This window comes from Alosa pseudoharengus, unplaced genomic scaffold, assembly GCF_046254945.1.
Source record: "Alosa pseudoharengus isolate Yale_2024_CS ecotype anadromous, Long Island Sound unplaced genomic scaffold, YU_APseudo_1.1 YU_APseudo_1.1_scf_18, whole genome shotgun sequence".
NCBI lineage: Eukaryota > Metazoa > Chordata > Actinopteri > Clupeiformes > Clupeidae > Alosa > Alosa pseudoharengus.
The window spans coordinates 27589975-27609507 of NW_027468650.1; the positions used below are offsets into that span (position 1 = coordinate 27589975).

Here is a 19533-nt window from a genome sequence, read left to right on the forward strand (position 1 = left end):
AAACAAACCAGAAAAGGGACACATGATTTACTGACTAAAAGACAGTTGAAAAACCATCTATTGTCTACCTGAAACTTTCTTTCTATGATTCTTTTTTTCCTGCTTTACATCCATTATAGACAGAATGTCTTTTTCTTCCTATTTTTTGCTTTGATCCTAATCAATTTGCTTTTGATGCTTCCTTATTGTGGATAAAACAGATTATTTATATGTTTAGCCTGCATGTCAATATGTCAATATGTTAACATGACTTGGCAATAGGCGTGGAACTCTGTACAAGCCTCTAGGCTTCGTTCCTGCCTTGCACAGATGTACAAATTTGTGCTAAACAAATAAACAATAAACAAATAAACTGATGACACATTGTGTATGAACAATAAATTACTAATGATGAACAAACCATTAACTAATAAGTGACAAAAGCTTAATAAATGATCAATTGTTATTTGTACCATAACAGTTTCAGTAACTAAGAAAAGTTATTTTCAGAGAAGTTCCCAACTACAGCTTCAAATGTTGGTTAAATCCCTGTACTATTTCACTGACCAGAGACGTGTTGCTGGCATGAAATTTGTAAATTTTCCAACATTTGATGTTGTCTATGTCCTTTTTGCAGCTAAATATGGATTCATCACATTCTGTTTAATTCCCATTTTACACAATGTCCCAACTTTTTATTTAGGGTTGTATTTATGTAAACCCAACAACATAGTGTGTGTGTGTGTTTGTGTGTGCACTGTTTTGGAAACCCCTTTTGAATAATACAGGTTAAGCAATCGAGTTCAAATCATTACATTTATTACCACAAAATTGCACGCAGGTTACATAGGTTCACAACATAATTAACCGTTTGAAATTGCCTAAAACATTCCGCTGAGAAATACGAAAATCACTCATGCATTCACATCAATGTTACAATCAAATCATCAAAATATTAAATCCACCAGTCACTTATTTTATCATTATATCAAAAAACAAACAAAATAAAACACACTTAACAATACTTGTGGTCTATGACAAGTGGTCCACTAGTATCAGAAGATGATCCGGAATGGGTGCGATATGCTCTCTCCATGCAACTCACCAGTCTGGCATTGTGCAAATTGGGCTGATCATTAGCTTAGTCAAAGGAACACCAATCTCCACGTAAAGACATTTATTTGCAAAATGTCACTTTTGATTCAGTGTCCAGCCAAAAGCCAGGGTAGATGGGCTTAGAAAATGTAGCCTGAACTGTGTGCAGAAGGGTCATTATGTCAGAGACAGCGTAGAAGGACAGAACCCCCGCTTTGTAATCCAAAAACACCCCTATCCTGGAGGAACCGGGAGTTGATGGCAGTATAGTTTCCTCACCATTGTATCTGAAGAAGTAATTAGAGGCCGAGCAGCTTAAACACCAAGACTGGTCATTGCAACCAAATAAGGTCTCGTCACCCCATCCTTTCCTGTCAATGTCTTTGTAAGAAACGGCAATATTTACACTTTGTCCTGACCACTCAACCTCCCAGTAGCTACGTTCACTAACAGTTTCTTTGCACAGCACTTGTTGCCAGCTGTTAAATCTCTCAGCATGGTCTGGATATGTCTGTAGTGACAGGTTTCTTGAAACCACTCTGTTGTTGTTTTCTAGAATAAGTGATGGATGACTTGTGTTGGAATCCATTGTGAAGTGACTGGAATCTAGAACAGATGAAAACAGTGAGAAAACAACAGACCTTTCACTAACATAAGGAATAACCATGTGTCACGTCACATGATGCGAAAGAATATGAGCAGTGAATACATGTACGTATATGTGTGTGTGTGTGTGTGTGTGTGTGTGTGTGTGTGTGTGTGTGTGTGTGTGTGTGTGTATCTTACATTTTAAGAATTCTTCCCTGGTCTTGGGCTCATTGGGTAGGAAAATCTTTACATCTCTAACTATAGAAGACAAAAGGCCAAATAAGCATTTTTAAGCCTTCAAGTAGTACTTTTTGTTAATGTCAAATAGCAAAAGTAGTACAATACCATGTTTGGACAGTGATGCTAAATCTTTCTGAAGTAAATTCACAAATCTTTTCTTTAATTCAGAGACACTGTCCTTCACTTCTTGAAAGGACATATTCAGAAGCACAGTTGGTCTGGACGAAACCTCAGAATTGGTGTTGGCCCGTAGTGATAGGAAACTCTGAAGGAAAATACACAAGGTTATCATCTAAGGACATTTCTGGATAAATCAACTTTGTCACTGACCGTACCTGCAGAAAATGGATGTGATTGTCTGTGTGTGGAAGTTGTTCCAGCTCAGCATCTCTCTTCTTCAGCCCTGCAATCTCCTGATCCAGTTGCTCCAAGAGTTCTTCACCTCGAATCACCTCAGCCCTCTCCTGATCTCTGATCAGTTTTATTAGTTCAAAGCGTCTTCTCTCAATTGCACTGATCATTTCTCTAAAGGTCGTCTCACAATCGTCTACTGCTGCCTGTGCAGAAGTCTTACAAGAAACACAGGAAAGAAGAGTTAAGGTATTTTAGAAATGAAAATATTATTAATAGATAAAAAAAAACAGAATTTCAGACAATGACAAAATACATTTGAAAGTAAATACATTTTGCCTGCACATGTCATAGCACATTGAGGTTTCTGAAATTCTACAATTGAGGCTACTAACTAACTAGCTAAATAAAATTTAGGGCTGTCAAAATAACTGATTAATTTCGATTAATTAATTTGAGAAAAAATAACTGATTAAAAAAATTAGTGCAGATTAATCGATTCCGTATGACCTTTGACCCCGAGCCATTCTAGTCAGTAAAAATTAGACTGTAAAAAGAAGGAGAAAGAAGAAAACTTGCTGCCTGGATCATTGATTGGAACATATACTTACATATACTAAAAAATGGCCTGATGTAATGTAATGTCACTTATGCTGATTATTCAATGATTCATTTGAATTTAAATATTTAAAATACTTTCACAGAAAAAATTATATATGCGATTAATTTAGATGAATTAATCACAGAGTATCGATTGACAACCCTAAAATAAATAAATGATGTGCTTTTATACTTAATTTTTAGCCTAGTCAGAGTTTGCATGGGACTCATGGGTTGTAGCCCTATCCTATTGTGTGCAGAGGGAATTTGAAAGACAACCGTTCATCCCGCCCTCAGGTTGAGCCCTGCCAATGGTATGTCCCCAGACCCAACATTTGGATGTGGGTCTGGCTCATCAGGCTACCCGAACCATCCTTCTTCTCCACAATTGCCTTAACATTGTTTTCTGGTTGATTTTTTTAAGTTATTGTACTGTCAATATCTTCTACAACAGACGCGATGGCAAAATCTAAATGTCTACCTTCTAGCAACAGCATTTTTGTTAGGGAGAACTGGGATGAATGAAATACTTTGTAATTAAACGTCATTTACAAAGACATCATACCATACTGAAAGCTAATATTTTGTCCTCTGTCAAACACAGTTGCATTTTCAGCGCTGAACAAAACTGTTCAGGAGTTCTTCTGGACCGAACCGCTCTGGTTCGGGCATAGTTGCTCCACAACGGAGAAAGTCCAGACAGAACTTCCCGACCTCAATTTTTATGGGCGGGGCTAAGTTCGGCTGGCTTCCAGGCTACTTAATTTCAGTAATTTTGTACATTTACAAAATAGAAGCAATTGTTGACTTAATGTGTTCTCTTATACTGACCTTGATATTCTTCAGGACTGATCTCAGCTTCAGGAACTCCCCCTCTTTTGCCAGTATGATTTGTTGGGATTTCCTCTGTGCCTCTGGTATCTGTTTCTAAAATAAAAGGTTGAAAACAAAAGGGTCATTCTGTGTCAAATCAGATAAGATTGTTGCTAATATGTAAAGTACCAATATTGTACCAAGTCCCATTCACAGAATAAATGCATGCAGTTGCAGGTGTTTTGGGTACATGCATTTATTCTTTGAATGGGACAATACTGGTACTTTACACACTAAATGTCCATATACTACATATGAGACCTCAATATCACTTTTTTTGCATGTTATTTTTCTAAAACTAGGAACTTCTATAAAACCAATGAGACTGTGGTACAAACTTTTAATGATTTAATCATACTAAGAACATATTTGTCTTCCATTCTACAAAGTTTGGTCAGGCTAGGAATAATACTTTTTAACATATGAATGTCCAAACATGGCCTCCAAGATAAGGCATTTTACAGAGTGTAAACAATCAAGGGCAAAAAGACTGAAAACAATAGAATTGAAAAAAAAGAGAAAAATTGTAGGTTTTTGTTATGGAACCTAAACATTGTGCAGACAAACTTTAAGGAAAATCGGAGTCGGTGCTGCAACCATTTTCCTGGATTTTGTCTGATTTGACACATGACTCAAAAATAATTGTCCTGGCACAAGATTAAAGTTTTAAAACATTGGACACCAAATGTGTGTATTATCTTATTTTAGGGTGCTCTGAAAATGAGATCCAAAATGATTTTTCAGATTTGTGAGGTCTGCTGTTCAAACACTGATAAGAGTTTCCTTTCTGTTTATTGTTTTTTGAGAGTGTTTCTACTTATCTCAATAAGGGGAAAAGCATATTTGTATGCTGAGTACAAATATGTCTTCTGAAGGCCTCAACAGAGCCCAGCCATAACTCCAATAAAATGTTGATCAACATTGAGGGACAGCTTTGACCAAGCAGGATCATCCAAATCAAACGTGATGATTTTGCTACATACTATACCTATTTATGTAACAGCATGGAAAATGTGAGCCTCCTACATGGTTTAATTCTTGAGGTGTGGGCTTGTGAACTTTGAAACACAGGCCGAACCAAATCGACACCCCCCTTCCCCCATAAAACTGTCTGTAACTTGGAAAGTATTGAAATTACATAAAAGTAATTGTACAGTGTGTCTCCTGGGTAACATAGGTACGCCTGGTATTTTTTTCAGATTTTTTTGAGATCTAAGTGCGTGGGCCCTGGTTGAATTGACATGGAATGACCCAATGGGAAACTTGGCAGGCTTAGCTATATTTCCCCCTCTGCTGGAGAAGTTGTGCATTATGCTATTTCAAACTGAAAAAGGTAATGATAAAGTACATGGATTTGTTTACAAGCTAGGGAAAGGGTTAGCATAAATTTGGCAGAACAATGTGGATGTTAGAAGATAAGAAACACAATTTAAAACGAGTTTCTTGTTTCTCACTTCCCTTACCGGGACTGTAGTCCCAAAGTTGCAAGGTTGGTTTTCCGCCTGGAAATGCTAGGGGAAACGCTATGTAGTATGGGGAATTGTGTTATTTTAGGAACGATTCATATAGATTTTTGCAATTGGTATTTTTTTACTTGCTAGGACCCCATTGAATACAAAACAACCTGTTTCCAATTTTTTTCTTCCTTTTCCGTGCCAAAATTCAAGATGGCGGACAATATATTCGGAAAAATAATATAAAGGCTTAAAGTGGTCAACTTTTTGATAAATATACACCTAATAAGGTAGACAAGTGAGATACAGACTATTTTCAAAAGTTTCATTATTGAAGAGTTCAACAAAACATTGTCATTGTCACTCAAGTATTTATCCTCACCACTGTCACTGTTAATATTGGTGTACATCTCCTCAGAGCCTTCACACCTGCAAAGTTGCGTGAATGGTAAATTGTTACTCTTGCATGAACACCTTATACTGCGGTGCTGGTGGAAGTTTTGACAGAACAGGAGCCCATTGCCCATCAACAATTTGTCTCCATCCCAGTGATAGTGAGTCAAGAATCTTTGGAGCAGGCACTGTATCTTGTGCCCAAACATTTGCTTGCTTGTGTGCTCTCAGAATTTCAATTTAATTTCAGTTATAGAGCATCAACACATTACACATGTCTCATGGAGCTTTACAGAGTGCCCATGAGTAATAGGGGCGAGGAAAAACTCCCAAGAATGGGAGAAACATATAGGATGAAACCTCAAGCAGATCCACGACTCAAGGGCCTGACCCGGCCTGGGGTCAGTTACAGGACAGTAAGGTCTATATACAGAGAATAGAACATGGTATTTAGAGCCACCTGAGGTATATGTTACAAAGTGGTTGGATGGTTACATAACCAGTATGATAATGCATGAATCCTATTTAGTGTTAAGTTCAAATAGTCCAGTGTAGGGGATGAATTGTCCATAGGAATTAGGAGTTGTCATCGGGCAAATAGTGGGTCGCTAGGCTGCACGGGCAGAAATCCGAGCATGGGGACAGCAATAGGCGATGGTAAGGCAATCATAGGGATGGGATTTCCCTGTTCCGAGTTTTTCCACTCCCTGGTTGGGTTTTAGAGTTTTAAACATGTTCCACCGAAGGGCTTTAGCTGTTTGAAAACCATGTTTTGAGGAGCTGACACATCCTCAAACGTGACACATTTCTCACATCCAGCTAACACGTCTGGAGATGGATGAGGACCTACTACAAGCCTACAAAGTGTGTTAATGACACCATCATGACTTGATTGACTTGAAACAGAAACCTTTCCTTTCCCACGAGATAAACGGTAAATGGCGGGACAAACGGTTGACTTTCAATTTCCTGATAGGATAGGATACAATAGGATACCCGATAGGTCCACCGTCTCTATACACGATGTGATTGCCCTGAGCGAAGTTTGGTTTTTCCACCTCACAAGCCAACAGAGAGTTGCTAGACTACCCTGACTGCAAATTACATTTGCTGCCGCTAGGGTGCGTCAAGATTTCTAGGCTGTATCTTTTGTCGACGTTCTCCAGTGCCCATGATAATGAGACTGTCTTTGTTGATGTCTGGTACCCTGCGAAGGGCAAGCACCAAGACATCTGTGTGACATGTAGATATATGGGGTTTTGCCAAAATGACTTACTGCTACTGCCACCTTTGTGTGTGTGAACTGTGACTGGCAGTTTACATAGTTCAACAGCTTTATGACCAAGGTAGAGGATGAGGTTGGCTTTGGTTTCCTTCGATCCCAGGAAAGCTTTAAAGTCTTTGATTGGTGTAGAGTCTTGTATTTTGTATCCCTTATCATGTGCTTTTCCCATTGTATGTACCTGTCTCGTCCTGTCTTTCATGGAGTTTGTGATGGTATAGTTGTTAAATAATAAGTATATATAATTGTAGCCTTGTGCCTTACTTTCAACATTTTCAAAGAAGCATTCTGCCAGATCTTGGCAACAGTTTATGTCACTTTTCCTGAACACCATCTCCTGCACAACAGCCATGCCATCTATTAAGATGCTATCCAATATGTGTGTTAATTGCACTGAGCTACTCTCTGTAGATTGTTCAGAGGATGCTGTTTCTGAAACCAGTCACAATTCATGGATGAAGGCAGACTTAGCCTTAGTGGGCAGCATTATATATAATCAACAAATTCATATGTTCCCACAATTTCCTGCAAGTCCTGTTAACAGAATTATTGAAGACCAAAGAGCTCATTGTGGACTTCAGGAAGTCTAAAGCTAGCACACACACCCATTCTCATCAATGGGACTGAAGTGGAGTGTATCACCAGCTTCAGATTTCTGGGTGTCCACATCTCTTGGACCCTCAACACCTCTACCCTGATCAAGAAGGCTTACCAGCATCTCTTCTATCTGAGGAGGCTAAAGAAGGTCCACCGGCCTCCTCAGATCCTGGTGAACTTCTACCCCTGCACCATCAAGCGTATCCTTACCAACTGTGTCACAGTTTGGTATGGCAACTGCTCTGCCCACAACCGAAAAGCACTGCAGAGGGTGGTGAAAACTGCCCAACGCATTCCTCACTCCCCTCCATTGAGGCCATCCAGGGCAAGCGATGCTTGCATAAGGCGCACAGCAGGTTCAGAGGAAGCTTCTTTCCTGCAGCTGAAGTCTAGCTCTCCATCCCAGTGACAACCAACCAACTAAGCCCCCCCCCCACCCACCCCTGTCCAATGTCTCCTTGCCTGTGCCTGTTGAGATGTCCACGACCATGGCAACCTTGACAGGGACAACAAGGAGGCAGACCCCCCCCCCCAATGTATGTTGTTCATACATTGTTCACAAGACATAGCCATATTTATTCTGCTCTTATAAGGTAACTGCTAATACACTGCACATATTTATATTACTCTAAACCTCTCTACTTTATATAAATCAACTGTATACTACACTGCACTATATTTCTTGACCTGTCTATGCACCACCTGTCTATACTTTGTATATCACATTGCACTTTTCTCCATTTTTGCACTTCTGGTTAGACACAAACCACATTTCGTTGTCTTCATACTTGTACTCTGCAATGACAATAAAGTTGAATCTAATCTACTCTAATCTATTGGGGTGAGTGCAGAACATTACTTTAATTCAAATGATTATTAGGTTATGTGAAGGAAACTTTTAAATCAGTCAATGTGTTTTTCTGGGTATGCCAATAAATAGCATAATGGTGGTTACACCCATCACTGGTTGATAATCATGACATCTCATGTCACCCATGGTCATATTTATTACCTAAGTCATTCAATTTTATTAGAAAATGTATGTATATAATGATAAAACCTAACATATATCCATTTAAAATGTTTAAAAAGGCGATTATTTGCCATTTTTGGTGATATATCCGCCATCTTGGGTTTTGGACCTGTGCAGTCCGGGGGAAAATTGGAAACAGGTAGTTTTGCAAACTATAGGGTCTGAAGAAGTGAAAAAACATAATTTGCAAAAATCTATATGAAATGTTCCAAACACCTTTTTTTGCTACATATCGCCCTGCACTAATGTCACCATTTTCACTGGAACAGGTCATTTGGATCCAAATGATTTCTAAACTGGTTCATTAAGTTGAAATAGTTGCCAAGTCCCCCTTTAATACCAAACAACAATGCCAAATCAATATAACACACAGGACAGAGCAACAAAGCATAACTGGCTGGTTACAGTCAGTCACAACACATGCTGCATGATGAACCGATAAGGCACTATGGTAGACCCCAATCTGTGATGCCACCTCATGTTCAATTGAATTGATCTGTTGCTGTGCTGTAGCAGAAGCCTATCACGTATCACCAACATCACAGCTGTTGATATCAACATGATTACCTTTGTGTGCTTCATGTGGAATATAACATTTAGGCCAAAATTATTTGCAGCCTGTAGCCTACAGAGCTACTCTCCTTACATTATTTTGGTGGCATCTACAGTATGAGGATAGGCTACCTGTACTGACATTGGGTAAATAATGTATGAAGAGTATGAAGCTAATGTTCCTTCACTTTTAACCGAGAAAAGATCACTGTCTCACCTCTTTCACTGCCCGCTCTGTTGATGCTGACACCATGTTATGTCCACTGTGTTCATCCATAGCACACAGCACACATATACATTTTTCCTCAGTGCGGCAGAAGACCTCCAATAACTTATCATGATGAAAACAGATTATATCCTGCATTTTCCTTATGGCATTAATAACCCTGTGATTTCCTGGATTGAGATCATTGTGAAGTTTGAGGTGAGTGCCACAGTACGAGGCCAGACAAACCAAACAGGATTTGACAGCTTTGCACTTTTTCCCAGTGCAGACGTCACACTCCACATCTCCAGGTCCAGCATAACACTGAGCAGGAGGAATAGCCTGGAGTCCCATGATCTTCAGTTTGTCCACCACTTCAGCCAGCATTGTGTTCCTGCCCAGAACTGGCCTAGGTGTAAAGGTCTGTCTGCACTGTGGGCAGCTGTAGACTCCCTTCACCTCTTCCTGATCCCAGCAGTTTGAAATACAGTCCCTACAGAAGCTGTGACCACAGTTAATAGTCACAGGATCTTTCAGAAGTTCAAGACAGACCGGACAGCTGAACTGGTCTTGGGTCCACAAAACGTTTGCCTGTGCCATTTTGGATCAATATATCTGTGACTTCGGTCCTCTGTCTCTCTGTTCACACATGTAAGTCAGATACAGAAATCAGTTTCGTCTTTCTTAAAAAAAAGGTTGAGAAGTGGGAGTGGCCTGCATTCATGGCACCTGGGAATGACAAGGACCGCCCCCGTGATTACTTTGTTTTTCCCACAGCAAAGTGTTCATGTGCTTTGCCGTCGGAATGTGTGACAAACACGGATGCCACAACAGGTTAAAACATAGTCTTACGCTCACTAATCCTAAATAAAAAACTGTATTTGCTTAAAAATATAGTGCAAGACTCTTGTCAAATGACAAAAACGGAAAATTCCCAAGTTCACATTAAAACTGTTGGACATAAAAGGCCACATGGACTACAAACGAACTACAACGTGACGACAAAAGTGATGACGAGCTACTGTAACTGCTAATAGGTCATTGCTATGCATCTCCTAAAATGTAGGCTATTGTCAGTTGCCTTGTCAACCCACAAAGGCAAATAATAGTAGCCTAGCCTAATATGACAACATTTACTTTTTCTTTTATTTACCAAAAAGTCTGGTATAATACAGGCTAAACCATGTAGACTAGGCATTAATTCAAGTATAGCTTAATCCAAGTAGGCAGGGGGTAAAGTTCACTATCTGGTTTGCAAGGCATGGCACATATCATTTTAAAGTGCATTTCATACACAGAGGCAATTCAATGGACAATATGTTTATTGTAGTCTTACCTGTTTTTCAATTCGCTCGGCTGCAGCTGAAACTGTATCATGTCCTCTGTGTTCATCCATGACGCACAGCACACATATGCATGTCTGATCAGTGCAGCAGAAGACCTCCAGCAGTTTATCATGACGACAGCAGATCAGATCTTCTAGTTTACCAGCAGCATCAACCACTTTGTGTTTCTTCCCTGGATTGAGATCATTGTGAACTCTGAAGTGAGTTTCACAGTAAGAGGACAGACACACCAGCAGGGGCGGAGCTACGTGGTGGCCAGGGGGGGCCACGGCCACCACTGGTCAAAGCTTGGCCACCCTGCTGGCCCCCCCAGCTCCGTTCAGTGAAAAGTAAAAAAAAAAGAATTGCTGCCGTTTTCGACAACACTTTGCAAAGCAGGGACTGAACCAATTACTGCACTCTATCTACGACCATTGGCCCAGTCAGGAAGAGTAGCCTACGGTTCTGATCACATCGTGAGTAGGCCTAGTGCAGCAGCAGCAGAGGGACAATTCAAGTCATCTGTTAAAAACACTTGACAGTAGACTAGGCTAACCTACTACCTCAGTAACAGGTAAGTTGATGAGTTGGAACATTAATGCTAATAAGATGTTAGAATGTGTCACGAATCATAGCCAAGTGAGCTGCGTTAGGCTGTCCTTGTTAGGTAGCCTAGGCTCTGACATTGATGTGTGGGGCTGATCAAAAATAATCGGATGCCTGCGGGAACGCTGTTACAAGAATATTTCGATAAAATTCGGGTTAAATGCAAGCATATTAGGAACATATCTCCAGATGGCTCCAGGTAGGCTAATAGGGCCTAGCCTAGGCTACTTTATAAATACATAATTTGCTGACTGCGTGTGGTTCTTGCCATAGCTGGTCAGGCACAGGCAGGCTGCTTTGCCTGAATTCTTTGTTACATTGCTCCGGAACTCCGGAAAATAAATATCATGTAATTAAATAAAATTGATTCATATTTACAGTTCACCTGCGCACCCATTATAGGCTACTCTCGTTTGAATTACTCGCGAACCCGTGATCGCATAGATATGGCACGCATGTTAGGTGAAAGAGGAGACACAGAGCTATCATTTGATACCAAGTGCATCCGTCTGGGTTATAAAACAGACGAAATGACATCAAAATAATAACTTCATATAGCTCGACTTACCCCACGTTTTTGTGTGTTGTGGTGGCAAAGCATGTTCATAATCCAACGCTATCATGTGTTTCTCTATGGCAAAGCATGTTCATAATCCGGTTTTGAGATCCAAGCAAATTCCTGCATGGCATCCAATTCGAGACTCACATTGCATCCCAATTTATTCGACAAAGAAACACCTTTTTGCCTTCACTTTGTTCATGACAATGCAGTAAAAAGTTGTTTTAGAATCATCATGAGTGTACACAAAGAATATGCAAACTCGGGTTCAGTCAGGTCAGATCAGATATGGAGCGCAGAAAGGGCATTTTTCATTAGTCAATGGCACTTACAATGACCAGGATAACTGCTTATAACTAAAGGTAGTGAGAATGGCCAAAAATAGAGTAGCCATAGGGCTAAATAAAATAAAAAAAGTCATTTATTTCCATAAGGCACACACCACATATTTTTCACATTTGCTCAGCCCCAGAGAATCCCTCCACCATGGCAATGATATTGCCAGATTCAGAACAGTCTGCCCTATGCACACATGTGCCAGCTTGCAGTGGTGAGATACATCAAAATATAAGAATTTTTATAATACACTATTTGTATTTTTATTATTTAAAAATCTAAATGAAATCAATGCAAGTATTAATACATGAAATAGTGGCAGATCTGGGTAGCCTAGACTATAAAAAACAATATATAGCATGTGTGTATGGCACTTACATTGACCAGGATAAATGTTTCTAAGGTAGTGAAAAAGCCCTTAAAACAGTCTAGGGTTCTAAGGGTTAATTTCTTAATTCAGAGCCATGTTACTTACAGCCAAGTACTTGGAGTGGATATCAGAAAGAAATATAGTTTGGCCATCAGTATGAGATCGATCAAATATATACATACAATATTTGTAGTATTTATTATTGTTCTTTGAGTTAACATCATTTGAATAAAACTGATTAAGTAAGGTGCATTATCATAATATTTTTTATTGGCATTGACCTATTTATGGAAAATATGTTGGAGTGGCCAACAAACTGACCTGTGTATCAGTGTTGGCTTTGCACAATTTATTGCCATTATTAAAATAGGCTATCCTAATCTTCAAAACTTTTTGAGTAGTTTTCAAATAGTAGTTTTGATTCCCAAGTGCCACCCCAATAAAAAGTCTGGACCCAGCTGGCCCCCCCTATAAAATAATCCTGGCTACGCCCCTGCACACCAGACAGGACTTCACTGCCTTTCGTTTTCTCCCAACGCACACGTCACACTCCACATCTCCAGGTCCAGCATAACACTGAGCAGGAGGAATAGCCTGGAGTCCCATGGTCTTCAGTTTGTCCACCACTTCAGCCAGCATTGTGTTCCTGCCCAGAACTGGTCTGGGTGTAAAGGTCTGTCTGCACTGTGGGCAGCTGTACACTCCCTTCAGCTCTTCCTGATCCCAGCAGCCTGTGATACAGTCCATACAGAAACTGTGGCCACAGTTTATAGTCACAGGATCCTTCAGAAGTTCAAGACAGATTGGACAGCTAAAATGGTCTTGGCCCAATACAACACTGGCTTCTGCCATTTTGGATCACTCTGTTCTTATCTCCTACAGTCAAGTTGGAGGCAGAACTGACTTTCGTTTCTGTGGAAAAGGTTGGGCACTGAGCAGAGGGAGTGGCCTCCAGAGTGTGTGTGTGTGGAAGTGGGAGGGGCAGCAGTGCAGAGAGCACAAGAGAACAACACTGCCTCAGGTGGAGTGTTGCATTATGGGGGAAAAGAACAGATAAGTAAAATATGACATAGAAAGACAGATGTAGGTGTCTGTATTTGATTGACCAGAGATTCTTCCCTCTGCTGAGTTTAAGAACTTATTTAAGGAAATATCAATTTAAAGGTATTCATTAAATTAGCTTGAATGTGTATGTCAGTAATATTCTAAGACAGGTGAGTATGGTGGCAGATTACTGTTGCTGCCCAGCTCCTAGCAGCAAGGCAGATGTCTAGCCTGCCTGGTCACTAACCAGCGCAGGTTTGTAGCCAGCCTGACGCCTTGGTGACACCTTACACACTCTCCATGATGCTCCACTGGATGAAGTGTCTTGGCCTCCTTGTAGTGCAATTGTGGCACCTGTGGCTCACCCTGTCTGACGTCCCAGACAAAGAGAGGCCCCCCTCCCTCCTCGATGCTTTGGATTCACCTGAGGGCTTCTTTGGGCAGGGCATAGCAGCTCTTTGAGCTACAGGAAGGGTATGCTGGCTCTCCTGTTGCTGTTCCCCCGCTGAGTGGCTATGGCAGTATGGCCACCTGCACAGCCAGCTGTGAGCACAACACACAGGACTCGCCCATGCCGCCACTCGGCACCCAAGGCCAAGTCCACGCCAGCCCCATCATGCTCGGAGCCCCAACCTTCTCTGCCCCCACGGGCTGGACCTTGAGGGTGGACCCGCAGTGAATGACGAAAAAACAACCACCTCTCTTTTTCCAAAGTCTCCGCTCAGCCTCACTCCTGACAATGACTGTAAAATGGAGCCTGAGGCAACATCCTTTCTTGCACTGATGCAGTGCTACTTTCCCGATTTTACAGGGTGGACAAGTCGCGAGAAGTTTGCTATTTACAATAGCAGAGTAACATATACATACATCATAACTCTAGAGGGAGCTCTAAACTCGCCAAAAATACCTAAACCAAACCTACCAAAAAGTGTCTGCTAAATGAATAAATGCAAATTTAACTTTTACACCTTTACACAATTTGTAAATGTGTTGCGAGGCATAAAAAGTCCTCACTTTAGATGAGCTCACAAAATATCATTAATTAACCACTTGTTCAACCAAATATGTTCATACGCTTATACAGTATATGGATCTTTTTACATTTTGCTTTGGATCTGATCTGACCAGATTTAGATGGACTTAATTTTCTCTGTAGCTATTTAACAGATGGATGGCACTGCAAATTCAAACATGACAGGAGAACCAATCTAGAAAAAGAGAAAAAAATGGTTTGGCAGAATATAAAGCAAAATAGACTTACTTTTTTAGCATTCATGATTTTACTTAATGTATTTCAAGCATGACTTGCCATACACACCTTTAAACTCTATGATAAGATTCAACACTTAAGATTCATTTCTGTTATAGCTCACTTATATAAGGAGAGTAAAATGCTTGCATGGTTTTCAGCTCCTCTATCATGTAGTAATACCTAAGAGTATTGTGTATATTCCAGAGGTACTTGACATGTCTGTGAAATGTTCTGGATAGGTAGACTAGATCATTAATATCTGTCCATCCAGTAATTCAATATTTTCAGCATTTTAGTACTGAATGGGACAATAACATTTGTCGTCTTACATACAGTATATGGTCTCCAAATACAATTTTTTCCCCTCAGGACCGAAAGGCTTTTTTGGTGAACACTAATAAGTTGCTTCCCTCTAGTGGCCATTGGTGGAACTGTCACTGATTAAATCAAACAACCACAAATGTAAAAAAACAAAAGCTATCCAACATAATGACATTCTGATTGTGAGACTACTCATGTGATCATGTGGACATTGAAACTGCAGGGCTTTACATAAATCAGTCCTTACTGAAATAGGCCTACAGTATCAAATCTTATGAGGGTCAATATATCTCATTATGACCACCAGTGATCAGGCTGTCTCCTGAACACATGGCCTACATCTTTTTTCACAGTTTGTTTCATTAGGGCTTGGACAAAAAAAAACAAAAAATAAAAAAAAAAAACATTTGTGTTAGAAAGTTAAAGTTTACTGGTATTTAGCAGATACCTCTATCTATGACATGGACTCGCAATAGGCTAGAACTGAACCTGGGTCAAGCAATTGTCAGACAGTAACATTACCACTGCTCCTCTACACCCATTATCATATGGCAAGCCAAACAGGACATATTTGTTGATTATGATATGTACTGTATACATTAAAACACTAAACACCTACAACAAAGTCCGGTTTATGAAGTGCGCTATCTTCAAGATGTACAAATTACAAATTATTAATGCATTAGACATGATATACAGACCATAATGAATCAGGTAATTAAAAATGAATAAACATGAACATGAGCCGATCTCCAAAAAATACCAAAACATAACTGGGGTGCCGCGGAATTCTGAAAGAGCTTGTATCCTTTGAAATTATGATGTTTTTATTATGTGTATAGTCCTGCTTTATTTGACAACAAATACATGTCTGAACCAAATCAACGTGCATTTGACAGACAGACAGGTGATTGCAAAGGCAAGTCAGGGTCTGCAATGAAGCCACATAGTGATGTAATGTTTGGGTCTATCCAGTACGGATGGAAAAGACTCATCACCCCTGATGACATCCAAACAAAATGGCATAGCTAATGGCATAGCTTTACTTTTCTGTCATAATATCCGATACGAAAACCAGCATAGAGCGGTTGAGTGAATGTGGTCTGGACTTTGTGCAGGAGGGTCATTTTGTCGCCACTGATGCCGTAAAAAGACAGAATTCCAGCTTTGTGATCCACATACACACCAACCATGCTGCTGGGAGTAACATTGAGTTGAGTCACCTCTCCATTGTGTATGAAAGAGCATCTAGTGAAATAGTCTAAACTCCAAGAGTCCTTATTGTACCCAAACCGGGCCTGTTTGTTGTGTCCCTTCCTGCAGATCTCTTTGTAGGATACTGCTACAGAACCTCCCCATTCTGGGCTCCACTCCACCTCCCAGTAGCATCTTCCAGTCACAGTCTCCTTACACAGCACCTGTGTATAATGGTCAAATCTCTCTAGATTGTCAGGATATGACTGCTTCATCTGTTTAAGAGTAACTTCCTTATTACTATCAGACAAAAAAAGATTTGGTTTTGCTGTGTTGGGATCTAGATTGAGTTGACACAAGTCTGAGGAGGAAAAAGATATAACAGTCATTGAGACAATAATCATTATATTTGTCTTTCATTAAAAGACAATCCCTAAAAATAAAGTGTGCACTAAATGTACTGGTAATAGCACTTTGAAAAATGGGTACAAAAGTTCTACCTTGAATATAATTTATGTTCATACTGTTTGAGTAATGAGTTATACTAAGAATAGTTCAGTAATGTGTTACTTATGTTTAAAGAAAGTATTATAGTACAGTAATGTGTTAATTATTTTTATCAACATTTTGTAAAGTGTTATTTCTTGCTAATAAACATACTGTATAATGCACTATTATGTTGTTAATCGATCGATCGTAATGTGTTTTGTTTATATTGAGTTACTTCCCCCTAATGTGTAAACAGCTCTGCTAGTGTCTTCTAGTTGTAATTTGCATTATTCTTACATTTTAAGAAGTCTTGTCTGGTCAGGAGCTCATGGGTAGAGGATATTTGTATCGCTTTTGCTGTAGAGACAGAAGAGATCAGTTATCAGACTGGTTTTACTCAAATAAAACAAAATGTACCTACAGTACGAAGGTGGAGTAGTACAAAATGTTCTTTGTGTATTCATTACCTCTCATTGAAATCTGTTCTACTCCATGCTTAAGTACATCTTCTACTTTATCTTTCATCTGAGACATATTGCCCTTCACTTCTTCAAATGACACATCTGAACAGAAACTGAGGTTGGATGATGAATCCTCTGGGTCAGTCAAGGAACACAGAGACTGAAAACTCTGCAAAAGGAACACAAGCTTTTATTGAGGAAAACACATGACATTTTTGTGTCATTTCTTTATCATATCTTTGCAGAAAGATTACCTGGAGAAAGCTTGTATGATCCTCTGTTTGTGAAAGCTGCTCCAGCTCAGCATCTCTCTTCTTCAGCTCAGCAATCTCCATCTCCAGTTTCTCCATGAGTTCTTCAGCTCGACTCACTTCAGCCTTCTCCTGATCTCTAATCAGCTGTGTCACCTCAGAGTGTCTTCTCTCAATGGAGCGGATCATTTCAGTAAAGATCCTCTCACTGTCCTCCACAGCTGCCTGAGCAGAGTGCTGTTTGGAGATACAAGAGTACATTTCAATTCTTTTGCCACTCTGTTTCATAACTGGCATAAAGGTTTAAAAGGTTTTCAGCCCTATAGGCTGAAAAAGCTAGAGGCCTGGTTAGCAATTGTGCACTGTCAGCCGTGGCCTACTGGTTAGCGCTTTGGACTTGTAACTGGAGGGTTGCCGGTTCGAACCCCGACCAGTAGACACAGCTGAAGTACCCTTGATCAAGGCACTTAACCGAGTGCCGCTTTTGTTGCAGGCAGCTCACTGCGCCACGATTTATGTATACTTCACCTCAGTGTGTTAACTGTGTGCTGAGTGTGTTTCACTAATTCATGGATTGGGATAAATGCAGAGACCAAATTTCCCTCACGGGATCAAAGGAGTATATATACTTATATTTATACTTAATAGTTTAAGTATCAAAACTGTACATAGCATGCCTGCTGGACTCCCATCTCTCTGGGCCCACATTCTGCTCTGGACACCGTGGAACCTCCAGACTGCCCCTCTACCTTTCAGATTGGAACTCACCTTAAGAGACTTAACGGCCTCTCTCATCTGCTGCAGGTGCTTATGTCTCTCTTGGATTGTCTGCTGGTTTTTTCGGCAGCTCTCCTCCAACTGTTTCTGTGAAGAGGTAACATTAAGTAGATAGGCAAGGAGGACTTGCACTCTGAGAAACAAGTAACCACAAAAGGTTGGTTTTTAAACCACTGTATTTAGTTTTTTACATATTTTGAGAGGTACATTAATCCGTTTGCTATCTCACCACATATTGTGAGATATTTTAGTAACATATTGTGCAGGTATTTAGTGTTAATACAAACACACCCTCTTCAATCATAAGCCAGGGAGTAAAGTTCACTATCTTGTATGCAAGGCATGGCACATATCATTTTAAAGTGCATTTCATACACAGAGGCAATTCAATGGACAATATGTTTATTGTAGTCTTACCTGTTTTTCAATTCGCTCGGCTGCAGCTGAAACTGTATCATGTCCTCTGTGTTCATCCATGACGCACAGCACACATATGCATGTCTGATCAGTGCGGCAGAAGACCTCCAGCAGTTTATCATGACGAGAGCAGATCAGATCTTCTAGTTTACCAGCAGCATCAACCACTTTGTGTTTCTTCCCTGGGTTGAGATCATTGTGAACTCTGAGGTGAGTTTCACAGTAAGAGGACAGACACACCAGACAGGACTTGACTGCCTTTTGTTTTCTCCCAACGCACACGTCACACTCCACATCTCCAGGTCCAGCATAACACTGAGCAGGAGGAATAGCCTGGAGTCCCATGGTCTTCAGTTTGTCCACCACTTCAGCCAGCATTGTGTTCCTGCCCAGAACTGGTCTGGGTGTAAAGGTCTGTCTGCACTGTGGGCAGCTATAGACTCCCTTCAGCTCTTCCTGATCCCAGCAGCCTGCGATACAGTCCATACAGAAACTGTGCCCACAGTGTATAGTCACAGGATCCTTCAGTAGATCCAGACAGATTGGACAGCTAAAATGGTCTTGGCCCAATACAACACTGCCTTCTGCCATTTTGGATCACTCTGTTCTTATCTCCTACTGTCAAGTTGGAGGCAGAACTGACTTTCGTTTCTTTGGAAAAGGCAGGGCACTGAGCAGAGGGAATGGCCTCCAGAGAGAGAGAGAGAGAGTGTGTGTGTGTGTGTGTGTGTGTGGAAGTGGGAGGGGCAGCAGTGCAGAGAGCACTGTAAGAGAACAACACTGCATCAGGTGGAGTGTTGCATTATGGGGGAAAAGAACAGATAAGTAAAATATGACAGAAAGACAGATGTAGGTGTCTGTATTTTATTGACCAGAGATTCTTCCCTCT

At 40.4% G+C, this 19533-nt stretch overlaps 3 protein-coding genes across 5 annotated transcripts; all 3 read right to left on the minus strand.

Annotated features, from left to right (window-relative positions):
* Positions 1-776: 776 nt before the first annotated feature.
* LOC143131282 (E3 ubiquitin-protein ligase TRIM47-like) lies at positions 777-9949 on the minus strand. 3 transcript variants are annotated; one of them, XM_076290802.1, is made up of 6 exons: positions 9255-9946; positions 3685-3780; positions 2238-2471; positions 2008-2167; positions 1861-1920; positions 777-1680 (listed from the first exon to the last, which is right to left on the minus strand). In XM_076290802.1, the coding sequence occupies exons 1-6, from the start codon at positions 9840-9842 to the stop codon at positions 1157-1159; spliced, it is 1662 nt and encodes a 553-aa protein (XP_076146917.1). In that variant the 5' UTR covers positions 9843-9946; the 3' UTR covers positions 777-1156. The 3 variants fall into 3 exon arrangements, with proteins under 3 accessions (XP_076146917.1, XP_076146919.1, XP_076146918.1); XM_076290804.1 differs by lacking the exon at positions 2008-2167 and having other exon boundaries at positions 1591-1680; positions 9255-9948; XM_076290803.1 differs by lacking the exon at positions 777-1680 and having other exon boundaries at positions 1866-2167; positions 9255-9949.
* Positions 9950-10563: 614 nt separating this feature from the next.
* LOC143131284 (E3 ubiquitin/ISG15 ligase TRIM25-like) lies at positions 10564-13296 on the minus strand. Its single transcript, XM_076290805.1, has 2 exons — positions 12943-13296; positions 10564-10821 (listed from the first exon to the last, which is right to left on the minus strand). The coding sequence occupies exons 1-2, from the start codon at positions 13288-13290 to the stop codon at positions 10564-10566; spliced, it is 606 nt and encodes a 201-aa protein (XP_076146920.1). The 5' UTR covers positions 13291-13296.
* Positions 13297-15671: 2375 nt separating this feature from the next.
* LOC143131285 (tripartite motif-containing protein 16-like) lies at positions 15672-19323 on the minus strand. The gene is made up of 6 exons (XM_076290807.1): positions 18645-19323; positions 18219-18314; positions 17454-17687; positions 17206-17368; positions 17036-17095; positions 15672-16610 (listed from the first exon to the last, which is right to left on the minus strand). The coding sequence occupies exons 1-6, from the start codon at positions 19233-19235 to the stop codon at positions 16084-16086; spliced, it is 1671 nt and encodes a 556-aa protein (XP_076146922.1). The 5' UTR covers positions 19236-19323; the 3' UTR covers positions 15672-16083.
* Between the last annotated feature and the right edge of the window lie 210 nt (positions 19324-19533).